We start from the raw sequence: 22,980 nt of genomic DNA on the forward strand, positions 1-22,980 counted from the left end.
TTACAACACACATTCCTCAAACTACAGGACCCACCCCATGAAGAAGAAAACCCAAATCATCAAGGAAAGAGTTGTATCCTACACTTATCCATTACAGAAATCTATTGCAGATGTAAGACAGGAAAAGGAAGAACCCCACTAGGACCACATGAAACTTCCACTCACATTTATCATCAAAACCGCAACCTATTCTGGACAATAATGCTGGCCTCTTAAAGGCTCTTAGTGGCAGGGCATCACATCACCCACAAGATTAGAGGTACTATGTACACTTGCATCCTCTAATGCAATGTGTGCCCTCCTCTGTCAATAATGCCTTCAGCACGCTCCATTGATCAAACAGGGCAGTATCTGAGTCAGAGAATAATTATAATAAGAATATACAAAAACCAGTTGCAGGATATTTTAGTCTTTCTGAGCATTCCATCTTGGACCTCAGAATAGCAGAACAAATGAAGATTGAACAGATAAACAGCAGAATTTGAATACAGGTCAGACAGAGAAATGATATAGCATAGAGCAGCAAGTGACAGGATCAAACTTCCTGCCCTATGAGGCACAGTGGAACAAATGCAAGAAGATGAGCTGGGCATTGCAGCATCAAGGATAGTTGCTAGTGATTAAACAGAAAGTATGCATGCCTTGCCATTCTCGAACCCCACCCTTTCAAAAACGGAATCAAGGTTAGACAACTTGCGACCCAGCAGACACTGCTAAAGTGTAACCCACTCTAGCCCTAGCCAACTTTGCCAAATATAGTTTAAAGGGACAGACTGTCAAATTGAAGGCTAGCATTCCTCAACCCCTTTTTCCAAGGCCTCCTATCAGATACATTGTCTTTATTAGCACACTGGTTCTATAAATCATGAGGATCTTTAGACGGGATAAGCTCTGCCATAGCTGGACCTAAATTTGAGTACTGCATCTCAAAGTTGGAAGGTGTCCTGTATGTTTTAGTCCAAGTGTGGAATATAGTAACATATAAAAAACCAGTCAACGTATCAGATTGAATATGTGTTTCATTACCTTGTTGTGCAGTGGAAGCGTTTTGAGTTCAAATGTTTTCTAGTTCTGTTTTCATTTGTTTTTCTATAACTTTTCCTGTTTCTGTAATTATTTTATTTATACAAGATGTCTTTTATAAAGCACTAGCTGTTCCCAGCCACGCGTTGCTGTGGCATTGTCTGGGGATGTTGGTGAGAACTTGTTGAGGCAGTGGTGGTATTGAATGTCTGTTGTATGGTTGTCTTTATGTTTAGTATGCATTTGGTTGTTTGTATACTGTGAAAGTGGTGAGGGTAGAGGGGGTCTATGTCCCTGTGTAGTATTGTATAGTATTTATACGTTGTCCATGTGTTGTGAATGCTTGGATTGTGTCCTGCAGCATAGTAGAGAGGGTTGGGCTGGATGGTCCTTAGGGGTCTCTCCAAACTCTTGGATACTATGCTTCTATTATTATTATTATCATCATCATCATCATCATCATCTTCATCATTATTATGTAGAGGCTGGATGGCCGTCTGTCAGGAGTGCTTGGATTGTGTCCTCCTGCATGGTAGAAGGAAGTTGATCTGGATGATCCTTAGGGGTATCTGCTAACCTTAGGATTGTATGATATTCTTCTTCTTCTTCTCCTTCTTCTTATTATTACAGTAGAGTCTCACTTACCCAACATAAACGGGCCGGCAGAACATTGGATAAGCGAATATGTTGGATAATAAGGCGAGATTAAGGAAAAGCCTATTAAACATCAAATTAGGTTATGATTTTACAAATTAAGCACGAAAACATCATGCCATGCAACAAATTTGACAGAAAAAGTAGTTCAATACACAGTAATATTATGTTGTAATTACTGTATTTACGAATTTGGCACCAAAATATCACGATGTATTGAAAACATTGACTACAAAAATGCGTTGGATAATCCAGAACATTGGATAAGCGAGTGTTGGATAAGTGAGACTCTTCTGTATTGAGAGGCTGGGTGGCCATCTGTTGGGCGTGCTTGGATTGTGTCCTCCATGGCAGAATTGGGTTGGACTGGATTACCACAGTAATTATTTCATATGACAGTAGAATCTCACTTATCCAACATTCGCTTATCCAGTGTTCTGGATTATCCAACGCAGTCTGCCTTTTAGTAGTCAATGTTTTTGTAGTCAGTGTTTTAAATTCATTGTGATATTTTGGTGCTAAATTTGTAAATACAGTAATTACAGCATAGCATTACTGAGCATTGAACTACTTTTTCTGTCCAATTTGTTGTATAACATGATGTTTGGTGCTTAATTTGTATAATCATTACCTAATTTGATGTTTAATCGGCTTTTCCTGAATCCCTTCTTATTATCCAACATATTCACTTATCCAACGTTCTGCCGGCCTGTTTATGTTGGATAAGTGAGACTCTACTGTATATTTATAATCTTATATTATCTGCTTAGAACTGGATTATATGAGGCCCCTTCTACACAGCTGTATAAAATGCACACTGAAGTGAATTATCTGGTAGTGTGGACTCATGATAATCCAGTTCAAAGCAGATAATATAAGATTATAAATGGGTTATATAGCTGTGTGGAAGGGCCTTGAGTCTACACTGCCATATAATCCAGTTAAAATCAGATAATCTGTATCTTATAGGCAGTGTGGAAGAGGCCTGAGGCCTAACTGTGCCTGTCCCCTGGGCTGAGTAAATTGCTAGGAGACCAAGTGGGCAGAGTTTAGCCTTGTAACTGGCAGCAACTGGATAAAAAACAATTATTCCTTTCCCTCTAATTGGGACTTTATTTTTCTTTTCTTTTTGTTGTATGAACATAGAGGCATGGATGAGGGGTTGTGTTGTCAAGTTTAGTGTTTCTGGGATGTGTAGTTTTGTTGTTTTGTTCTAGGCCGAATTTTTTTTATCCTTTTATATGTATAGATAACTGTATACTTATATTTGTGTAAAATCTTTAAGCATGTAGAGTGTACGTAGTATATTTAAATATCACCGTAGCTCTACTGTATTTTACATTTTTAGAATAGCACTCAGATTTGCAAATGCTTCTGATCTTATATCGTTACATGAGGTTGGAGGTAGCATTTTTGAAATAAAGTGCTAGTATGCCTGTGGATTGGAATGCTACCTTCCAAACACTTACTTTGGCTGTTGTGCAGAGACAAATTCCATCCTCTGCAAAGACCAAAAAAGTGAATTGCAATGACGTGAGTTGTACTTATGTCATAGTCACCCAATAACATGAGGTCAGGCAATCTTTTTTTAAAAAAGCAGATCATTAAAACAAAAGAGAATGTTTTCTGCATCATCAGAACTTTTGTTGTTTTCAGCTAATGCAAGTTCCTATTTATATAGTAATAGCAGAAGTGACATTGTCCTAATGCTTAGCTGTCAACATGATGGAACTTACTTTCCTTCCCCTTTTCATGCAGCTTTGTCTCCTAGACAGAATTTCTCAGTCATTTGGAGCAAGTCTGGGGAGAGGGCGGGATTGGGGGCTAGAGTTCACTACTTACTTGTTCTGTTGATAGAAGCAAATCCATCAGGGGAATCAGCTATTTGGATTCTGCCAATATTTTACAACTGTTACAAGCTAATATCCTTATATTATATCACAGACAGTGAATATCTGAAGTTGATTATACTAATTAGTTAATATCTGCTATGGTATCTCCCAAAGGTTTTCTAGATCATGTTTTTAGAAACAGTGCCATATCATCTGTTAATCAATGAAATCTTCTTATCTTGTATGTGACTATATATACACACACACACACACACACATACATACATACATACATACATATACAGTAGAATGAAATGCTACGGCCGAGAAGTGACAAAATGGTTTGTGCATCTTCCAGTTGGCTGACTTTACCGTTAGTATTCCTTTCTGTTAGACACTGCAGTCTGAAAACCAGCAGGACAAAGAGCAAGAACCAAGGAGAACATTACAAAAGCAAGAACCTTCAGAACTACACTTTAGTTCCTAGTACTGTAGAGAACTAGTGGTTTGACCATTTGACTACGAATCTGCAGAATAATTTTGGATTCCCTGCTTGGCCATGGAAAACCACTGATTGACCGTGGATGTATCACACGCTCACAGCCCCAGAAAACCCTGTGATAGGTGGGTCACCATAAGTCATGTTCCTGCATGGCAGGGGGTTGGACGTGATGGCTCTTGTGGTCTCTTCCAGCTCTATGTGTCCCTTGAAGGCACACAACAGCAACTTCCACAAGACTGGTGCTTGGTAAAAATGTTTTGGAGTGTGTGTGTGTGTGGGGGGGGGGGGGGGGACAAATGGAATTGTGACCAAATTTTTTATAAATCAGACCTATATTATTGGTGTTCAATTACAATTATATCAAGTCAGAATGATGACAATTTTTTTGGAGTTTCCTGACTTTCGCTTGTCCTGTTTGCATTGTGTTATGCTAATGCTATTTGTTGATAACACCAGAAGATTTGGTGAAATTAATTCATTTTCTGGGAGTTTGGCACCAGATTGTTTTGAGTAAATGAGAGAGATTTTGATCATTCTTCCCAGCATTAGTTAATCTTTTACTTCGTGCAAAATTGCAGCTTTGGCAGTAGTAGTGGTTGGAAATCTTTCAGACATTCATAGTTGTAGTGTAGTAAATGGTCATTACAATCTTTTTTAGCTCAAGGGTTATCAGTAATTTAGAAGTTCAGTGGCAAATCTAGATTAAATGACAGGATCATATATTGGTTCCATGCTAGCAGTACTCTAACAGCCAGTTCTTTATGAAAATCAAAACTCTCTTTGACTAAGTTTTGTTTTGCCTTCTAAAAAATATATCAAAGAATCTTCTATGAATCCCTAGCTTTCAACTTCTCAACTACTATAAGTGCAATGTAACTTAGAATATACTGTGGCTAAAACATATGGATAGTAACCAAAAATAAAATAAACAGAAATTGCAGGTCTTGGGATGAAATTGTTGAATAGCAACAGATCTCATGATTTTAAAGAAAAAATACTTCTTTCCCCAGTCCCCACTAAATGTACAAGGGAGAGAATTTGTGTAAATCATAGGATACAAAGTTCATAGTTTTGGATGCCAGATTTATAAACTGTTCCCACAGCAAGCAGTAAAGATTCTCTTAAAATGTTATAGTCCCCATATGAAGGTGGAGATTCCTTTTGATAGAACCACTGCGATTAATTTCCAAAACAGTGCAAAGATTCAGGAGCGCAGCAAAGTCAGTTGCCACCCAGATGGGAGAACAAATATTCAGGAGGTCTTTGATCAAAGTTTTAGGTTAACCACTGAATAGAAGGTGATGAACTACAAGTAGCAATCATAGGAGAAAATAGGATCAGACAGCATAAAAGTTATGCCATAGTTTATGTTTCTGTTTTAGAATCTGAGTTAGGTCTTGAGTTCCTAAGTGTGACGCAGGTAAACTATCTACAGAAACAGTTTGCTTTCTTTGTATTTTCAGTACTTGGCTCCATAAATTTATGAACCTCTCTGAAGTCCAATAGCTCTGTGGAGGGGATGGATGTCTATAATTAAGATTTATCAGTTCGGGGCCTCATAGATCTTGTACACAGATGTAACTTTTTCCTGATATAGCAAATATTTAGGGATGTCTTTCCTCAATGGTATCTCAAGACACAGATGTGGCCTCTCTGCTGCATAACTTGTGTTAACCTGGAAAGAAATGGCATGTGGGTTCATCTTTTTGATTGGTTACATTTCTTGCACTTCTGAAATAGAGCGAGGCAGCTACCTCAGGGTACTGATCCTGACAGTGAGGGGAAATGGTGAGGTTTTGGACAAAGTGCCGTGTGGCTTGCAGCCTGTCTTGCCTTTATCATTTAAGTTAGCTTGCTTCCTTTAGGTGTTGCAGAACTTGTTACCTCATCAGTATTGAAGTAACATTTAGCTACCAGCAGAGGCGGTCCAACGGTGTGGGTAACATGAAGCAGCCTCTTGTGGCGCACACTAACAGGGGGCGCTGTTGAGGCGCCCCAGGTGCCACCCGTGGCCGTGCCACTGCCGTTGTCTGCCGCCATCGCCGCCTGGATTGTTCTTCACCCTGCCGGCGCTCTTCTAAGCCCTGCCGGCATGGGTGATGGGACAGGAGGTGCACATGCACACAATGCAGCAGGGCTTAGAAGATCAATCGCTCGGGCTTCTGAGGCAGCAGGCAGACGTCCATGCGAGCTTGCCCTGCTGCGTGTGCACACAGGAGCGCTTCCCACACAGGCACGTGCAAGCCTCACCTGCCTAGGGCCCGGCTGACTGATCGCTCTGAGCACACCATCTGGTAAGTAAACTGGAAAACGAACGGATAGTGATACCCAAAGTATGGGCAAATAAAAATAAAAGAATACAACTAAACTAATTCTTTCCCCTCAGTTATCTCTTAAAAGCTTATCACAGTATGTTGAGACTCAGCAACAGCATAGCCAAAGTGAGGATGAAGAAGGGGAATCTGGGTTTCAGATACAAGAGCCAGATGATGGAATGCAGGATGAATTTCAGGACGATGGAATGGGGATGGGAATCATATAGGCTAATTTAGAGGCTCGAGAAATGCAGCTTGAGCAGAATGAACTGTTGACCCAGCCGGCCATAGATAATAGCCAAGGTGACATTCCCATGGGAATTAATGAGCAGGAGATGTCTCAAGCCCCGGTGTTTCAAGCCCCGGTTCAGGTGCAAGATAACGAGGGCCTTGAAGGGGCCTCAGCCTCAGCCTCATAGGAGTGTAAGATTGGCGGGGAAGAGAGAGGCCTCGGAAGGAAAGAGAAATGCATTCTTGGGTTGCTTTTAAAATTGTGTGTTTTGAGATAGATTTTTGTCAAAGCAAATTCTCTCTTCATCTGAGTGGATGTTCCTGCTTCATGCCTAAGAGAAGTTTCCTGTTCCTGGATCTTGGTAACCTTTGGGCCTTCATTCTTCGGGATGTGTTGTCTACTGTTTTGGCTTATGAACTATTGGATTTTTATGGCTTATGGACTAATGGATTTTTATGGCTTATGAACTATTGGATTCCTATTGACTCTTTTACTGCAATTCTGAAAACCTTATAACTGCCTGCTTTGATATATATTTGCTTTTGCTCAATAAAACTACAAAGGACTTCCTTCTGTGTGTGACTTGGTGTCCATAGCAAGGTGAACTATTCTGAGGTGCGACACAGTAGTCATTTGTTTCTAGTCATCCATATTGAAAACCATGTCTCATGCTTGGAAAGGTACCAGAATGACAGTGTGCTCTTTTGTGCTATCATAGCATTTGTGCTTCAGTGGCATTAGCTTCATCAGTGCCATTTACACCACCTTGTTTGTTGTGCCTCCTGCACAATGATTTTTTTTAAAAGAATCAGTCCAGTGGTCAATACTTAAAAAGACCTCAAGTATTGCACTGCTGGAATTATTGCTCAAATGCTTGGTCCAGAACCATGCATAGCAAGGCTATTCTATGCTAATCAAAGTGATCAATTGCCACACCCATTACAATAGTCCAGGCTGGTGTGGCACTTCTGAAGGACAAGTTCGCTTCCTGAAAAAGGAAGTGTCTATTCTCCTGGGGCTGCATTCTCCAAAACAAAACTGATTATTAGCAAGTCCGAAGTCTGAAATATCTTCTGAAGAGACAGCATGACCAGGAAACCTTTGTGTAGTACTTGTAGACAAAAATAACAAAAAATTTTTTTTTAAATTGCTAAGTGAAATAAAATATTTGCATTCTAAAATGCAAGATTGGCGTTAATTCTATGTAATGTTACTATATGAACATAATGTTGTAAATAAACTTCTGGTTTGTAAGGTAAACTCTTTTATCCATTCTATTCACCTCTACCTTCTACCTTTTATTTCTTGGTAATTGGTTTGTGGGGGGGCACCAAAATTTCTGTTTGCTTATACTTGAAAATTACCTTGGGCCAGCTCTGGCTACCAGCCCTCCTGGCTTTTATATATGGAACATGTATGTGTAGGCAAAATTTTTCCTTCCCTTCAGGAAGCGGAATATCTCAGGATTGCTCTGTCTTTGTCATTATTCAACGTTTGAATATACCGTATTTTAAAACCATAACAAGATATGTTTCAGTCACATACCCTCTTTTGGCAGTTTAGTTTCTCTGCATTTTCTCCACTACATTCCTCTTGGTTCCAATACCTGTGTTAGAGTGAAACTGATGCAAATGACTATAGGCTGGCAATGTGTGACCTTCCTTGTATTTTGAATTGCAAGTCTCAGCATCCAGTACCATTGAAATCTTCAGGATGGACTTTTACTTGTAGAGAAATAAAAAGAGAGATCTCAGGATGATTCTCAGAGAAATATCTTCAGACAAAATTAGTTTCACCAGTATCTCCACAGCTCCTTCCTGAGATTTCCCCATAAGTTACATTTTGGAAAGGGCACTGTAGGAATATTTTGGTTCTAATTACATTTCTTTATATTTCAAGATCATCTCTAGTTTCCTAATAATTGCCCTTCCAGGTCCAAATCTTTCAATTTCTTGACTGCAGTCACAGTTCTGAGCCAATGTCTGAGAAATCTTCCATTATTTCAATGTATTAGTTGTTTGTTACCTCACATTTGCAGCAGTTGGGGTGCAGGATTCCCGCAAAAGTGTGAATGTTGTGAATATCTCTTGGCCCTTGGAACATGCATACTGCTGATGAAAATTCCCAGCTGCAAATTCTCCAGGTTTTTGAAATAGCCGTGGTTTGATTGGGCCAATAGTAGCTTGTCCTCCTCACCCTCTTCCTTCTCTATGTCTTTATGCTACTATCTATCCATCACTGACCATCTGCCCATATAGCAGCTAATCTATTAAAACTCCTGTTCACCAGATGTTCAGATTTGGGTAGCTGAACCACAGAATTTTAGCAAAGAGTCATTGATGAATTTATGTAGATTGATATAACATTATAATATTAAAACCATCTAGGTAGATAAATGGATTTGGAGCTTTGGAGCATTGAAATGGGTGTTGGAAAGAGTTAGCTCCACATCAGCACAACTTTGAATCATATTGGGATCTTTCATGAGATGATTCAAAGGGAACTTCTGTTCTCAGGTGTCGTATAGAAACAGCAATGTTGCTCCAATTGCTTTGGCAATACTTTACAGGCAACATACAGTAAAAGCTGAAAATCGCTACTAATAGATTCAAGTCCAAGTACTTATCAAAGTACATATATCTGACCAGAGCCTCAGCTGGACTCTTAAGCTGGCTATCCTAAAATACACACAATCTTACTAGTTGCAAAAACCATTAAGGATTTGGGCTGCTAAAATCAATAGAACCACTATTCATCAAATGTTATAAAGTGAGCTTTTAGAGTCTGAAAAAGAAAGTTGTCAACACTTCAATGACTTAGATGATTACATTTCCGAAATATTTTCCTAGAGGTTTCTGAAGGTTGGCCTAAGTGGTTTTTCTTATTTCTCTGGTGTAGTCTTTCCCTATTTATCATCAAGCCAAGATGTTGCATGCATAAAAAAGGAATTAATTCTCAGGGTTGTTTTTAATAAAACTTCAGTAAGGAAATATGGTATCCTACAAGACATCTTGGTGCCCCGGTGGCGAAGTGTGTTAAAGCACTGAGCTGGAGACCGAAAGGTCCCAGGTTCAAACCCCGGGAGCTGCGTGAGCGGCCGCTGTTAGCTCCAGCTTCTGCCAACCTAGCAGTTCAAAAACATGCCAGTGTGAGTAGATCAATAGGTACCTCTCCGGCGGGAAGGTAACGGCGCTCCATGCAGTCATGCTGGCCACATGACCTTGGAGGTGTCTATGGACAACACCGGCTCTTCGGCTTAGAAATGGAGATGAGCACCAAACCCCCAGAGTCAGACATGACTGGGGAAAACCTTTACCTTTACCTTTTACAAGACATCTATGGAAAGGCAAAGACTTGGAGTAATATAACTTGGTGATGAAAAGAAGACACTAAATGGCATTGAGGGCAGAGCTAACTATACTTAGCTCATTCAGTAAATTATTTTTTTAAGAACATGTTTCACCTGCATGTATCAAATGGGGCATTTTAAGCCATCATTATCATTGTCGTCGTCATCTCTTCCATTAGAAAATGATGGGATTTCCACTGGGATTAGGAAATGTAAGAAGTATACATTAAACCAACCCTAACCCCAACCCTCTATTCATTAGAATCCTCATTTGATTCCATAAATAGTTCACAACTCAAACAAGGCAGTTTTTTCTTGTTAAAAATATTGTATAAGAACTGTAGTTTATTTTATCCAATACATTTACCAAAATGCTGCTGTACTTCCAGTCCTTAATGTATAACATATTGGATATATAGGCCTTTCATGTAACCCTGAAGGCATAAATTGTTAAAACTGAGTTGCTCCAGATGGCTGCTTCACAAAATAATAGGTGAATATTTAAAATGTTCCTCCTCCTCCTCTAAATGGTTCCCAGAACCTTCTGAGCCTGTTCTTACCCATTCCAATTGGTTTTGACTTCTAGTCCAAGGCCTTACTTGTTATAGTCAATTTTTACAGTGGCTATTTTTTCCCCATTCTTTCTCGTGTGTGTGTGTGTGTGTGTGTGTGTGTGTGTGTGTGTACTTTCAAATCACCTGTCGAATATGGCAACCCAATCAATTTCATAGGGTTTTTAATGCAAGGTACACTCAGAGGTGATTTTTGTCAGTTCTTTCTTCTGAAGTATATTCTACAGAACCTGGTATTCATTAGTAGCCTGCCATCCAAAAATTAACCAGGACTGACTTTGCTTACTTTCCAAGATCAGACCAGATCTGATGCCCAATAAAATGCATTAAAACTTGGAGTTTATTAAACAAAAGAACAAGGTATACCTAAAAGGTTTTATGAATGGAGAGTGGCATGTGAACATACGAGTGGCCAGATGTTTGTCTTATCTGTAGCAATCAATATACCCCTCCTTAGGAATGCTGCTCAAGAAGGCTGAATTGAATTGTTTTGTGTGTCTTTTAAGTCATTTATGAGTTACAGTGATTAAGGTGGCCCTGTCCATTGTTTTTCTCTACAATATTTGTTCAGGGCAGGTTTGCCAAGGGTAACCATTGAGTAAGAGAGTGCAACTTGTCCTACATCACCCAGTAGTTATCCAAGGTTCTAGTCCAACACTCAAACCACTATACCACATTAGGTCTCATCAGGTTATGGGTAGGAAGTCATAAATTAATGGTAGCATTTCAGGTATACGTACTTACTGCTGCTACTTGAAGGGAAGTGAAAGTGATGCAGTGGTGAACTTTCAAGTAGATTGATGCTTTACTAACTGCCTGTTACTGGTGTCAAGAAAATAACAGTGGAAAGCTCAGTGGCAGTAGTACCTGGAGCATGAAGCAGGATGATCTTCTAGTGCAGCGGTTCTCATTGTGTGGGTCCCCAGATGTTTTGTCTTTCAACTCCCAGGGATTTCTGAGAGTTGTAGGCCAAAATACCTGGGGACCCACAGGTTGAGAAGCACTGTTCTAGTGTGATTAGTGCTGTTGATTAAAGAGACAGGATCGCAATAGAACATTATTGGGCGAAGAACTCCATGGAGTGACTATTTCTGTCACTGGACAAGAAAAATCAACAAAGTTCCAACGAGAAGTATACTTATTATTCTCAATTATTGAAATTGCTGTACTGAAACCTCAACTCATATGACAGATATGAGTCGAGTTTCTGTAATATGAGATGTTGAGAAAATATTCCTGTCTTACTAATATATACACACAGCCTGAGCCTCATATATCAGTGTTTTTGACTCCATGAAAACACAATAATTCCTAATAGTAGCTATGGATTAGCTATTCCTTTTCAGCATAAAGACAAAAGATATATTTGCAATATTGATAGCTGTTGAAAATGCTTCTGCCCATGCTGTTCCTCAAAACAATACATATACAGTATATGAATTATAGAAAAGAGAAAGCTTGGTTTAGAGGAGAAAGTGTATCTTGACAGTACTTGGCTCTGGTTGCTAGATTTATTGGCTTAAAAGCTTGCATGTTTCGGTTCAAAGCATACTATATATTTTCTATAATGTAACTTTAAAGAAGAACAATGGATTAAGTGTCATTGTCACAGCTGGCCTGAAGTCTCAATCCAAAAAAGTAGCTTCTAATTGCTTGCAGCTTTGGCTTCAGTTCTATGTCAAGCAAATGTATTAGAGATAAGCCATTGACTCACAAATCAAAACCTATCCTTGTACCTGAGCCAGATATTGTGTGTTGGCCACAGCAATAGATTTTACTGTGAAAGTTGAAGCTGCGAATTGGGATGGAGTGCATAATTTGTGCTTAGTGATCATACTTAAGAAATAAGATGAATGTTTTTTAAACTTGTGAAATAAAGGTAAGTAGCACATCATCTTATAGTTCACTTTCTAAAGCAGAGACAGTCATGATACTATAATTTTGATGAGAAGAACCGATTGGAAAAATCAGTATACAATGCTCAGAAGAAACTTTAGAAATTATTCCTTCAATTTCCAAAACTGTAAAGGGAACATTGCAGTTACTAGAACATGAGAGAGAATTAAAATAAGTTTGAATAAGTAGTTGATTCCCAAACTAGGGGTTACTGGTCCTGGTTCTAAGATAGAACTCTTGATAACATCCAAGCAGTTAGAAGCCCTGCAATGGTTTTAGTAATTAAGAGAAAGCACAGAATGTCGGCTAAATTAGAGAACGGAGGAGATCGGAAGCATGATTCACTTAGGGGAACACAAAAGCAAACCAAGACAAAAAACAAAAACAAAAACAATCTGAGTTGAGTAGGAAAGTATAATAGGGATTAAGGGAAATAATGTATTTCTTCCTATCCTTGTGATGTTGCTTAATATTGATATCAAGGTTGAAGGTGGGACAGGTTTGATTTCAGCAGGCAATGTACTTCATAATAATAATTATTTTAGAGTGAACTACCAGCAGGGCAGGAAAGAGGGGCAATCTGCATAGATCAGCTATGTGCCTGTGTCTGGAAAGGTGAGTACTGTGCTAACAGAGAACAAAGTAATGGGTAATTTTTCATGATATTCACGAAAAGCAAATTTAGCCGTTTGCCAGTGCTTGCTGTTTTGCCAAGCCATTATGAATAAAGTTTTTTTTAAAAAAAAAGACCGTATTTAGAATGTGGTTTTGGAATGTTTCCTATGTTCCTAAAGGTTATGTCTTTAAAAATGGTTTCGTCTTAGGCAAATCAGTACTAATGTTGATAATCATAACAGGCAGGCTTATTTCACATTTTGCTGGAAACTTTTCTGCATAGCTTAAAAGTTGTTATTTGCAACTGAAGTCCAATATTTGGGAATGAATGGAGGAATTGCTTAGTTTTGTTGGGCTTTCTGTTCTAAAAGATTTTGTATAATAAATGCCCTGCAGTAAATTTGCAGAAAGCATTCTCCTTGCTTTCCTCCATAATGATGAAGAAACATAATATAAACTCAGGCCCCATCTACACTGCCACATAATAAAGTCTGAAACTGCATTATGTGGTTAGTGTAGAATCATATAATGTGGTTCAGTGCAGCTAAACTCAATTTTATGTATCTACATGTCCATACCGAGAAAGCTTACCCAGAAACATCTGTTGGGAAAAGCTGTATTTTACTGTGTAATAGTCACACTTTTTATTCCTTTTTGGTTACAAAAAGGAGGGTATGCCCAGGGCTGGCCCTAGATAATTTTCAAGTGTAACCGAACAGATTTTTGCCCCTCCCCCCCAACCAATCACTCAAAAATAAAAGCGTTGGATAAGCAAAAATGTTGGATAATAAGGAGGGATTAAGGAAAAGCCTATTAAACATCTAATTACATTATGATTTTACAAATTAAGTACCAAAACATCATGTTTTACAACAAATCACCAGAAAAAGCAGTTCAATACATGGTAATGTTATGTAGGAATTACTATATTTGCGAATTTAGCACCAAACATTGAACCGGGATATAGAGCAGTGTGGACTCAGCTAACCCAGTTCAAAGCAGATATTGTGGGTTAATCTGCTTTGATATTCTGGGTTATATGGCTGTGTGGAAGAGCACTGAGGATCCTCCCACACAGCCATATAACCCAGAATATCAAGGCAGATAATCCACATTATCTGCTTTGAACTGGATTATATAGAAGTGTGGACTCAGATAACCCAGATCAAGGCAGATATTGTGGGTTATTCTGCTTTGATATTGTGTTATACGGCTGTGTGGAAAAGCAGGTGAGGAGAGGCGGGGCGCATAACAGCGGCGATGGAGCTCACGTGCAAGAGGGGCAGAAGGGAGTGGAGGGGCCAGAAGCGTCTCAACTGCGCCCACTATGCAATTGCGCCTTCTGCAATTGCATGGTTTGCATATAGGTTGAGCTGGCCCTGGGTATGCCTATTATTACACAGTGAAAAAAAATCAATCTATGGGGCTTCACTTGGCTTGCAGCTCAGTGAAGCTCTATAGCTGAAAAGGGGGCAGATGCACAGGTGAGCAAATCCCTCCCCCATGCCTGCCTTATTGTGGCTATGAGTCTTCACCTAGTTGGTAACCGAGTGAAGCTCCATCGCTGAAATACCATTTTCGGGGCCCCCAAAAAGGGGCGACTGTGGTAAAATACAGTAGTGTAATTCTCTCTATTAAAATGCAGAGCTTTGTTTCTCCATCATTCAGGAGGATTTAAAAAACAAAGTAGGCTGTATAATAGCATCATGTGTGTTTTTATTTCATGAAGGCATGGTTGTAATCTTTGAACCAGTGTAGAATATAAAATACTGTGCAGATTCTGATAAATGCGCCGGGTTCAAAGTAATCTCCCCCCCCACACACACACACTTCAGACACATAATCAAGTATTTTCTATGTGAGAGTATACATGTATGAGGCAATTCCTCACAACCTTGATTTGCATTATGACAGATTTCATAACTTCAGTCATCATGATTTTATATGTCATCCTTTTCTAACACAATATGTTACGTCCCAAGGCAGCAAGAGCACCGAAAACCAACACAGAGACCAATAACAATATAATATCTTTATTAAAGCAAATAAAGTTCCAAAAGGAAATAAGCAGCAAAGTTGAATAAGCAATTGACCTTCCAGAAAAGATCAAAATTAGTCCAATAAGTGATAGTCTTATGTCCAGTATTAGAGTCCAAAGTCCCAAAACCGAAACACACTGAAACTCGGCCGAGTATTGAGTGGGGAAAAGGATCAAAGAGGCAATAAGAGTTCTCTGGAGTAAATGTCCAAAAACATTATTTCAAGCAAGGCAGGAACTAGATGAACAGGAGCTGAAACACAGTCCAAACTTGGGCAAGGAGGTAGACCAGTGCCCAGTCTACTCAAGAGTAGCGCACCTTCAGGCCGCTTGAATTCCAGGAGCTAGAGACGATGTTGCTTTCCAGTCAGAGGTAAAGTTGACACCGCAAAGGAAAGTTCTCAGCGCAGTACTTTTATTGAACTTCATAAGCTCCCCCAAAGCAGGTGCCTGACTCCCTAAAACTTCCCAAGAGAACTGAGCTTGTCACAGTCACAGCCAGGTGTCTAACTCCCAAATTCTTCCCAAGAGAACAGGGTTTAGCCATAGTCTCCATGCTCCGCTAATCTGGCGCTTCTCCTCAAATTTTGTCTTTGCGATCTTTCTTGTTGTACAAATGCCCTACGATCAAACACTAAACCTTCCGGAGAATCTGGGAGAACCGGGACAGTTTCAAGGGCATCCTTAATTGGCTCTGGCTCAGAAATGTCAACATGAGGCATCTGGAAAGGAGTTGAATCTTGCTGACATGGGAAAAAACCCAAGTCTTCTTCGTCCTGGACAGTAATGGCCACAGGGTCAGGGGACAAAGGTGCCCTAGGCATCACACATTACTTAAATTGCTATTTCCAGAACACAAGGATACAGCCTCTGGGAATAAATACACGGTGAATCTCAGTGATGTATTTTTTCATGTTAAACTTGTAAAATGAGTTTGGCTTTATCAAAAAATCTTCAGGCAGGTTCATTTTTTAAAAAACAATGTAAAATATTTTTGATTTAGACTTTTTTGAAATAGTGTAGAATCTAAACAATTCTCTATATTTCTTTTCTTACTCTCATGAAAGTTAGATCAGTTTCAAATGTGGAAAGCAAACTATTTTCATGTTAAAATACATGTTTTGCAACAGTTTATGAAAGCAACAATCAACTATATTAAGGATTATATTTGTTTCAGTGTTCTGTATTAGGGATCTCTTTGCAGACAAATTTTAGTTTATCTCCCCACCCAAATTGTATGTACATATCTGTATTTCCAGTCATTTGTATAGTTCCTTATAGCCATGTTCCATTTTTCCATCAATTCAAACAGATTACCTGACTGACTCGGAAGAAATGTAGTTAAACCTTTCAATTAGTTATGCTTTTCCTCCTTGTGATTGAGGGAAATATAACTATTTAAAGGCTGTATGCTTTGATACAGCCTACTTGGAGCCTCTAAAAATGTGGCCGGGTTTTTTGCCATTCTACTGTGTAATTAAATATTGTTTAAGATATATACAATACAGTATATTTGTTTTATGAGTATATATCTCAATTTACTAGGTCTTGCTAGTTGAATAATGTGCATATAATCTAGTTTTGAAATATTTATTTTAATACTTTTCTACAGTTCAATTTAATACAAATAACAATGCGAGGCTTATACACCATTCTGCATAATTTTGTAGGATAGAATTGCTGTTTGACAAAACTTGTGGTTTTAATTTTTTCTTAAACCATAATATGAACAAGTTATAATTTCCATGTGCTATACATCCCATCTTTACATAAAAGGAATTGGATCAAGAGAACTATAAGCAGTGTTTATAGAATGGGGCTTTTAAAAAAAAGATATTTTCATCTGCTCTGCAGTTTCCATTGTTCTTCAGAAGTTGATTCTGCAGTTGAAGGAACCTTTGGGAATTGTGTGCTTTGTGATACAGCAGGTGGTTGATCTAAAGTGGAGTGGCAGAAATTTTCCTTTCTTTCTATATGACTAGAAATGCCTTTCTGCTTATGTTAGGAATTTATAGATTACAACTAGGATATTTAGAGGTATATGAAGTCTAGAGACATCCTTTTTAAATTTAAGAAGAAATTAAAGTCACATGTTTTCAAGTGTATGTGTTTTATGATTTGATTCTCAGCTTTCATTTATTTCATGAGACTTATTACAGAATGGAGCTTTGCAGGACAACTCTAAGTGTCCTAAATGAAAGTTAATTAAAATATTTTTTTAACTTAAATCCTTTGTCACATTTCTTGAGACACTGGTTGATCTGTAATTGAGAATTGGGTGTTCATGAAATTACTGAAGGAGGGTGAGGTGCTTAATTAAATTTCTCTCACTGATATTTCCCCTCTGGTACAATTCACCTCAAAACTGAATTTATGTGGGCCTTTCGAGCATTGCTAGATGGTGAGATAGTATATAAACTGCTATGGATGGGCATTTACAGGGAAAAGTAATCTTCAGGGAATATTTAATTATTTTCTTCTGCCCACATTGTTGAGTCAGATTGAATAAGTCTTGTTCTAATCTGCTGGGTATGTACATCATTGATCTGGCTGCCCAAGGTCTTGGACATTACTGTATGCTGCATGGGTATTTTCTGATATGAGTGCAGCACACATATTCCATTTAAGGTTCTACTTTTTCTGGTTTTCTGATGATGAAGTGGGTGTCTAGTCTATCCTGAGGTTTGCTTTCAAAGTTGGATGAATTGGGAAAGTTATGTGTGTCGCCATTGACGACCTGGAAGGACTTAGCCCCAATAACACACATTCTTGAAATGTCCATAACGCCTCTGAAGATTCATTACCGCCTAATTCCCAGTCTGGGACTCCTTTGTCAAATGATAATCCACCCCTGAGATTCTGCTACTGGCAACTCTATTGTTGAGGCCCTTATCCCTGACCTTTACAGCTCATCCAACTCTGGAATCTCAAGAATGGCAACCATTCTTGGCTTCTGCTCCTGTTTCCTTGGGATTTCTTGGAGGAAGAGGTAGCAATCACCATCTTCTATGTTCCGGGTTCTTCCACTGAAATGCTCCTTGAAAAGCTTAAGCATTAGATTCTGTGTTAAAACTATCTACCTGTGGATGTCCATTGCTCCTGTAGCTCCAACTTTCTCATGGAAACTTTCTGTAGATGTCCATTGCTCCTGTAGCTCCAACTTTCTCATGGCTTGGACGGAACATACACAAGCCTAAATATCCCAATGAATATGGTATAGAAGGGCATATCACTGTATGTTTTTATTTTATGTAATGTATGACTTATACTTGGCTTCCTTTATTTACACCAGCTGAGGCTTTGTGGCTGCTCATTGCTGTCTGTTTCTGTCATGGGTATTTTCATCATTATGAGAGTAGCACTCAGTTCTTGGCAGAATGGTGTGCCACATTTTTAGGGATCAGGAGGATGGAAATGAGATCCTGTTATTATTTAACAAGGTGAAGATTATCACTTCTTTACACATAGATTGTCATAAACCATTTCCTAAAGTTGGAAGAGGAATTCTGTAACAATTTTTGTAGCTTAGTCTTTAGTAACAGGAAAAAGACAGAAATATGTAGGCCTCTTGAAATACACTTTCCTAAGTGTTCTGGAGCATAAAACTTTGATTACATATTGATGTGGGTAGGGGTGTGCATGTTTCAAAAAATGAGGGGTTTCTTTTTGCAGCGGGTTATGAATGTAGTTGGATTTTTAAAATTATACAGTGTGATTTGACATCTGAAATTCAAAGCCAATAGTTATGCTTAAAAAAGAATGTAAAATCTACTCTATAATTGCTTCTTGATGTTACATCTTTCCATCACCATTGGAAAAGCATTTCTGCTCTATGAAATTTGACTTCGTCGCTTTATGAATTCCCATATTACATCATTAAAGAGTGATACAAAAGGATTAATGCAAGATACTTCAATATTTTTGTCTAAATCTTTTCATACAAATGTATACACTTATGTATATCTAACTCTTTTATAATTCATTCCCATTTGACAGGTGCATTCACACTACAAAAGTATATTAGTTTTGTATTAGTTCAGCTATTAAGGCTTCCCATGAGGATGTTGGCTTGTGATAAAGTTGTTGAAAATGATCATTTGGAGATCTACTCAGGGTCCCTTGAGAGGACAACTATGAACAAGTTTAAATCTTTATAGTAGATTCATGCATGCAGTCTTTCTTAGGATTCAAGTGAGCCAATTTACAACTTGTTCAATCTGTTAATCTTGTTGTCTTTTCCTTTTTCTTTCTTTTGTTAACAGGGGTTGCTAAAAGATCCTTTGTATATTGGGCTGAGACATAAAAGAATCAGAGGCCAAGCTTATGATGACCTTCTAGATGAATTTATGCAAGCAGTGACTTCCCGGTAAATTGTTTTATTCATATAGTTTATTTTCTTCTGCATTTCTTTTACATAGGGGTGAAAGGGATGCACTAAAAAGATTCACGTTGTATATTTTTGAGTTTTTAACATTTTATAAGATGTAGTAATGTTGACCTGTTGTTAATTTATTTGTTAAGAATGGCAGCAAGAAATTGAGGAAAGCACTACTTATTTTATTAGGAAAAACATCTGCTTTTTTAAAAATACTTAGTTCCTAGGGAGGAAAGCAGAATGGCAGGAGCAACATTTTATTCCAATTTCAGGATGAAGTTTTTTCTAAGTACAATATTAGGAATTTTCCATACAGGCCACAGTAAATATCATGTGTGTATATCAGTTGTCTCTATTCCTCCTGCTGTATTTTTGGGCAGACAAGTAATGATATTTGGAATTATCATGTGTTAGGGAGGTTTCCTACTGACATTCATTTCATCCTTAAATTGTTTCTGTGCCTCCAAATGTCTTGTAGTCCTAACTCATCCTTTGATCGCATAAATCTTGTCGGTAACTTTCCGCATCCCATCCATTTATATATCCTCTTTGCGTTTGATTTATCTATCTCGACATCTAGGACACCGTTGAAGTCTCCCAACAATATTAGGTCTTCATATTCATATTCTAAAATCTTATGTCGTAGATTATTTATGAATTTCGTTTTACAGCCATTCGGGGCATATATATTACATATTAATATTTTTCTGTCCCCAATTTCAATCATAGTGCCTAATATTCTACCCTCCTGATCTTTGAAAACCATTTTCGATTGTATCTTATTATTTACGTATGTCACTACGCCTCTTTTTTTTTCAGGACCAGACGCATAATATGTTTTCCCCAGACTGTTTTGCGTTAAGTGTGCTACGCGCTTATGGGTTATGTGCGTTTTTTGGAGACAGATAATATCATATTTTCCTTTTCTTATGTGGTGCAAGATTTTATTTCTTTTATTCGGTGAGTTAAAACCGTTCACATTATTTGAATATATTTTAATCCTTTGTGCCATCATCCTTTTTATTAACTTCATCTCCTCTCTCCTTTACATCTTTATTCCAAGTTATTAGATTGATCAAGTCCTCTGGTGATTTTTCTCTGAGTCTTTTTTTCAATCTCCCAATCTCATCCTTATCATCTAAAGACCCATCACCTCTCTGATCTTCCTCACTCTTTCCTTGATCTTTATAGTCCTCTTTCCTTTCTTCCTTTTCTTCTTTTTTTAGATATTTATCAAAGAATGCCTTAGCACTTTGTTCATTTGTTATCCATTTTCTGTCCCCCTCCCATGTTAGCATCAGACCCTCTGTCTTTTCCCATCTAAATTTGACGTTCCTTTTTCTTAATTCGTCGGTTAGGAAATAATATTTGCGTCTTCTCTCTAATACTGAAAATGGAAATTCTTTTAAAATTGCTATTTTCCCCCTGGAATCTTTGAGTTATTTAATAGGATTTCGTCCCTTACCCTCTTCTTATTGAGATGGACCACAATGTCCCTTGGGGTGTTGAATTTTTTTGAGTGGATAGAGTATACCCTGTATGTTCTCTCTATTTCACAATCTGCCTCTTCCTTCGTTTTTTTAGTTACCTCAGCTATTATTTCAGTACATATTTCTCTAATATTTTCAATTTCCGTTTTCTGCACATTATGCAATCTTAACTGCGTTTCCTTCTCTTTTATTTCTATAATTTCCTGTTGGTTTTTAATTGCTTTTAACTCTTTCTCAATTATTTTCATTTCCTTCCTCATTTCTGTTTGGTTGTTATGGATCACTCTATTCTCTTCAGCTCTCATCACTCCCTCTTTTTTCGTTATTTTCAATTCCTCCCTCAATTTGCTAATTTCCTCTTTTACTAATGTTTGTATTTCTTCTTTCATCTCTTTCCTCATGTCCGTCATCTCCTCTTTGACTCTGTTAAATTGTATATCTTGTTTTTCTTGCATTTTAATTACCTCTGTTTGCAATTTTAAAATCTCAAACATTACATCTTTTAGGGTATACTCATCAGTAAGTGAGTCCTTCCTCCCGATCCCTCTTTTTTCCTTTTCCTTATCCCTCTCTTTTTCCATTTTGTTCTTTGTTGCACTCATCACTGCTCTGCAAGTCCCCCCCTCTTTTTCCCACCATACAAATCAAAATATATAAATATATAACCCAAACTAAACGAGAGAGGATATTTTCTTGCTCCCAATGTTACCTCTTGTTCCCCAACCTCTGACAGCTTATTTGACTGCCTTCTTATCTTTCCCCTTTGCTTATATAACGGTTCAGTTCTCTAAGCTTTTGGGATCACAGATCTCACCATATGAATATCTGCACTTTCTTTACATATGTAACCTCTAATATCTTCAATACAGAGCATGCGAGCCTTTTATACATATGAGAGAGGGGCTGCTAGTCCTTCCTATATTCCTCCATGTCCTCTCACCACTCCCTCGTAGTTCTCCTCCTTGTCCCTTTCTCCGTCCGAGAGTAATCCTAGGTCCAAAATGTGCCACCTCTGTTCTTTCTTCGACTGCTTCGTGCTTCCTCCTGGCTCCCGCTCGCTACTCACGCCGTTCTTGTCAGATCCGCCACTCCACGCCCACTACCGCTCGTGCGTACTCGTGCCCGCTGCCATTCTCACGCACGCGTGCACGCCGCTGTCGTTCGCGCGTGCGCGTATGCTCCCCGCCTCTGACCACCAGTCGTCCCTCTCTCTCCTCACCGCCTGGATCGCTGCTTGCCTTTCCACTGCTTTCTTGCCTTCAGGTAGGCTGAATTTTCTTCGCGACGCGTGGCTTGACCTTCTCCGCAGCGCTCCCTTTCTCTCTCCCCTTCTGTCGCTCTCCCTTTGCAGCTCCGATGCCACCGATGCTGCTCCGTATCTTTCTCCACCACTCTTTGACTGTTCACTGTCGTCTGTTGATCTCTTTGAGATCTTTTTAAGCTCTGTAAACTCACCAGAGCTCCGAATGCTCTGTGAATGTTTTAGTTCCACTCTAGAGGTTTGTTCTGTCCATTTTCCCTGTCGGGCATCCCACCGGTCACTGAGCAGATTAGCTTTTTTCTGTAAGTATTTCTTCCCGTGGTTCTTGCTGTTAAAATAGTGGCGGCGTTTCGCACCTATTGAATGGAAGGTACCTCTTCCACACTCTGCCCACCTGCCCTGGCCCTCACCAGTATTGGTGCCCTGCACAGGTTCTTCGGTTTTGCACCCCCTGCTTTTCCGTCCAGCAGTTTTGGGGGAGAGACTTTGCTCTGCCGAGTGTTTGGAGAGGTCAGAATGCTGAATTAGGAGAGAGCTTCAGCGTTCTGCTGCATCCGCCATCTTGCCACTACCGGAAGTCAAAATAATGGGTGTAAAACGTAATGGGGATAGGGGGCAGATGTAAAACGAAGACCAAAAGTAAATTATCTTCTGCAGACTATGAGCAATTCATGTTCAGTCTAGGAACTTATTTTTAGAACAAGTCATAAGCTTTCACACACAATTTTTATCATCTCTAGCTTTGTGTACTTAATGGGGGGAGGAGATTAAAAAATAATTTGTTGTTGCTATTAGAGTTAGCAAATATTGCCAGTTTTTTCCTCAA

The 22,980-nt window shown here is 38.7% G+C and overlaps 2 protein-coding genes across 11 annotated transcripts in view; one reads left to right on the forward strand and one right to left on the reverse strand.

The window, feature by feature from the left end:
• The window catches only part of prss35 (serine protease 35), a 229,903-nt gene that overhangs the window by 112,287 nt on the left and 94,636 nt on the right, over positions 1-22,980 (reverse strand). The gene's annotated exons all lie outside the window — the stretch shown is intronic.
• Positions 1-22,980, forward strand: part of me1 (malic enzyme 1) — a 152,489-nt gene that overhangs the window by 59,334 nt on the left and 70,175 nt on the right. For all 3 annotated transcript variants that reach the window (XM_062981225.1, XM_062981213.1, XM_062981220.1), the window contains exon 6: positions 19,291-19,394. In XM_062981225.1, the coding sequence (XP_062837295.1) occupies positions 19,291-19,394 (104 nt within the window). The remainder of the gene's footprint in view (positions 1-19,290; positions 19,395-22,980) is intronic.

This window comes from Anolis carolinensis, chromosome 1 (genome assembly GCF_035594765.1).
Source record: "Anolis carolinensis isolate JA03-04 chromosome 1, rAnoCar3.1.pri, whole genome shotgun sequence".
In the NCBI taxonomy this organism is placed as follows: Eukaryota; Metazoa; Chordata; class Lepidosauria; order Squamata; family Dactyloidae; genus Anolis; species Anolis carolinensis.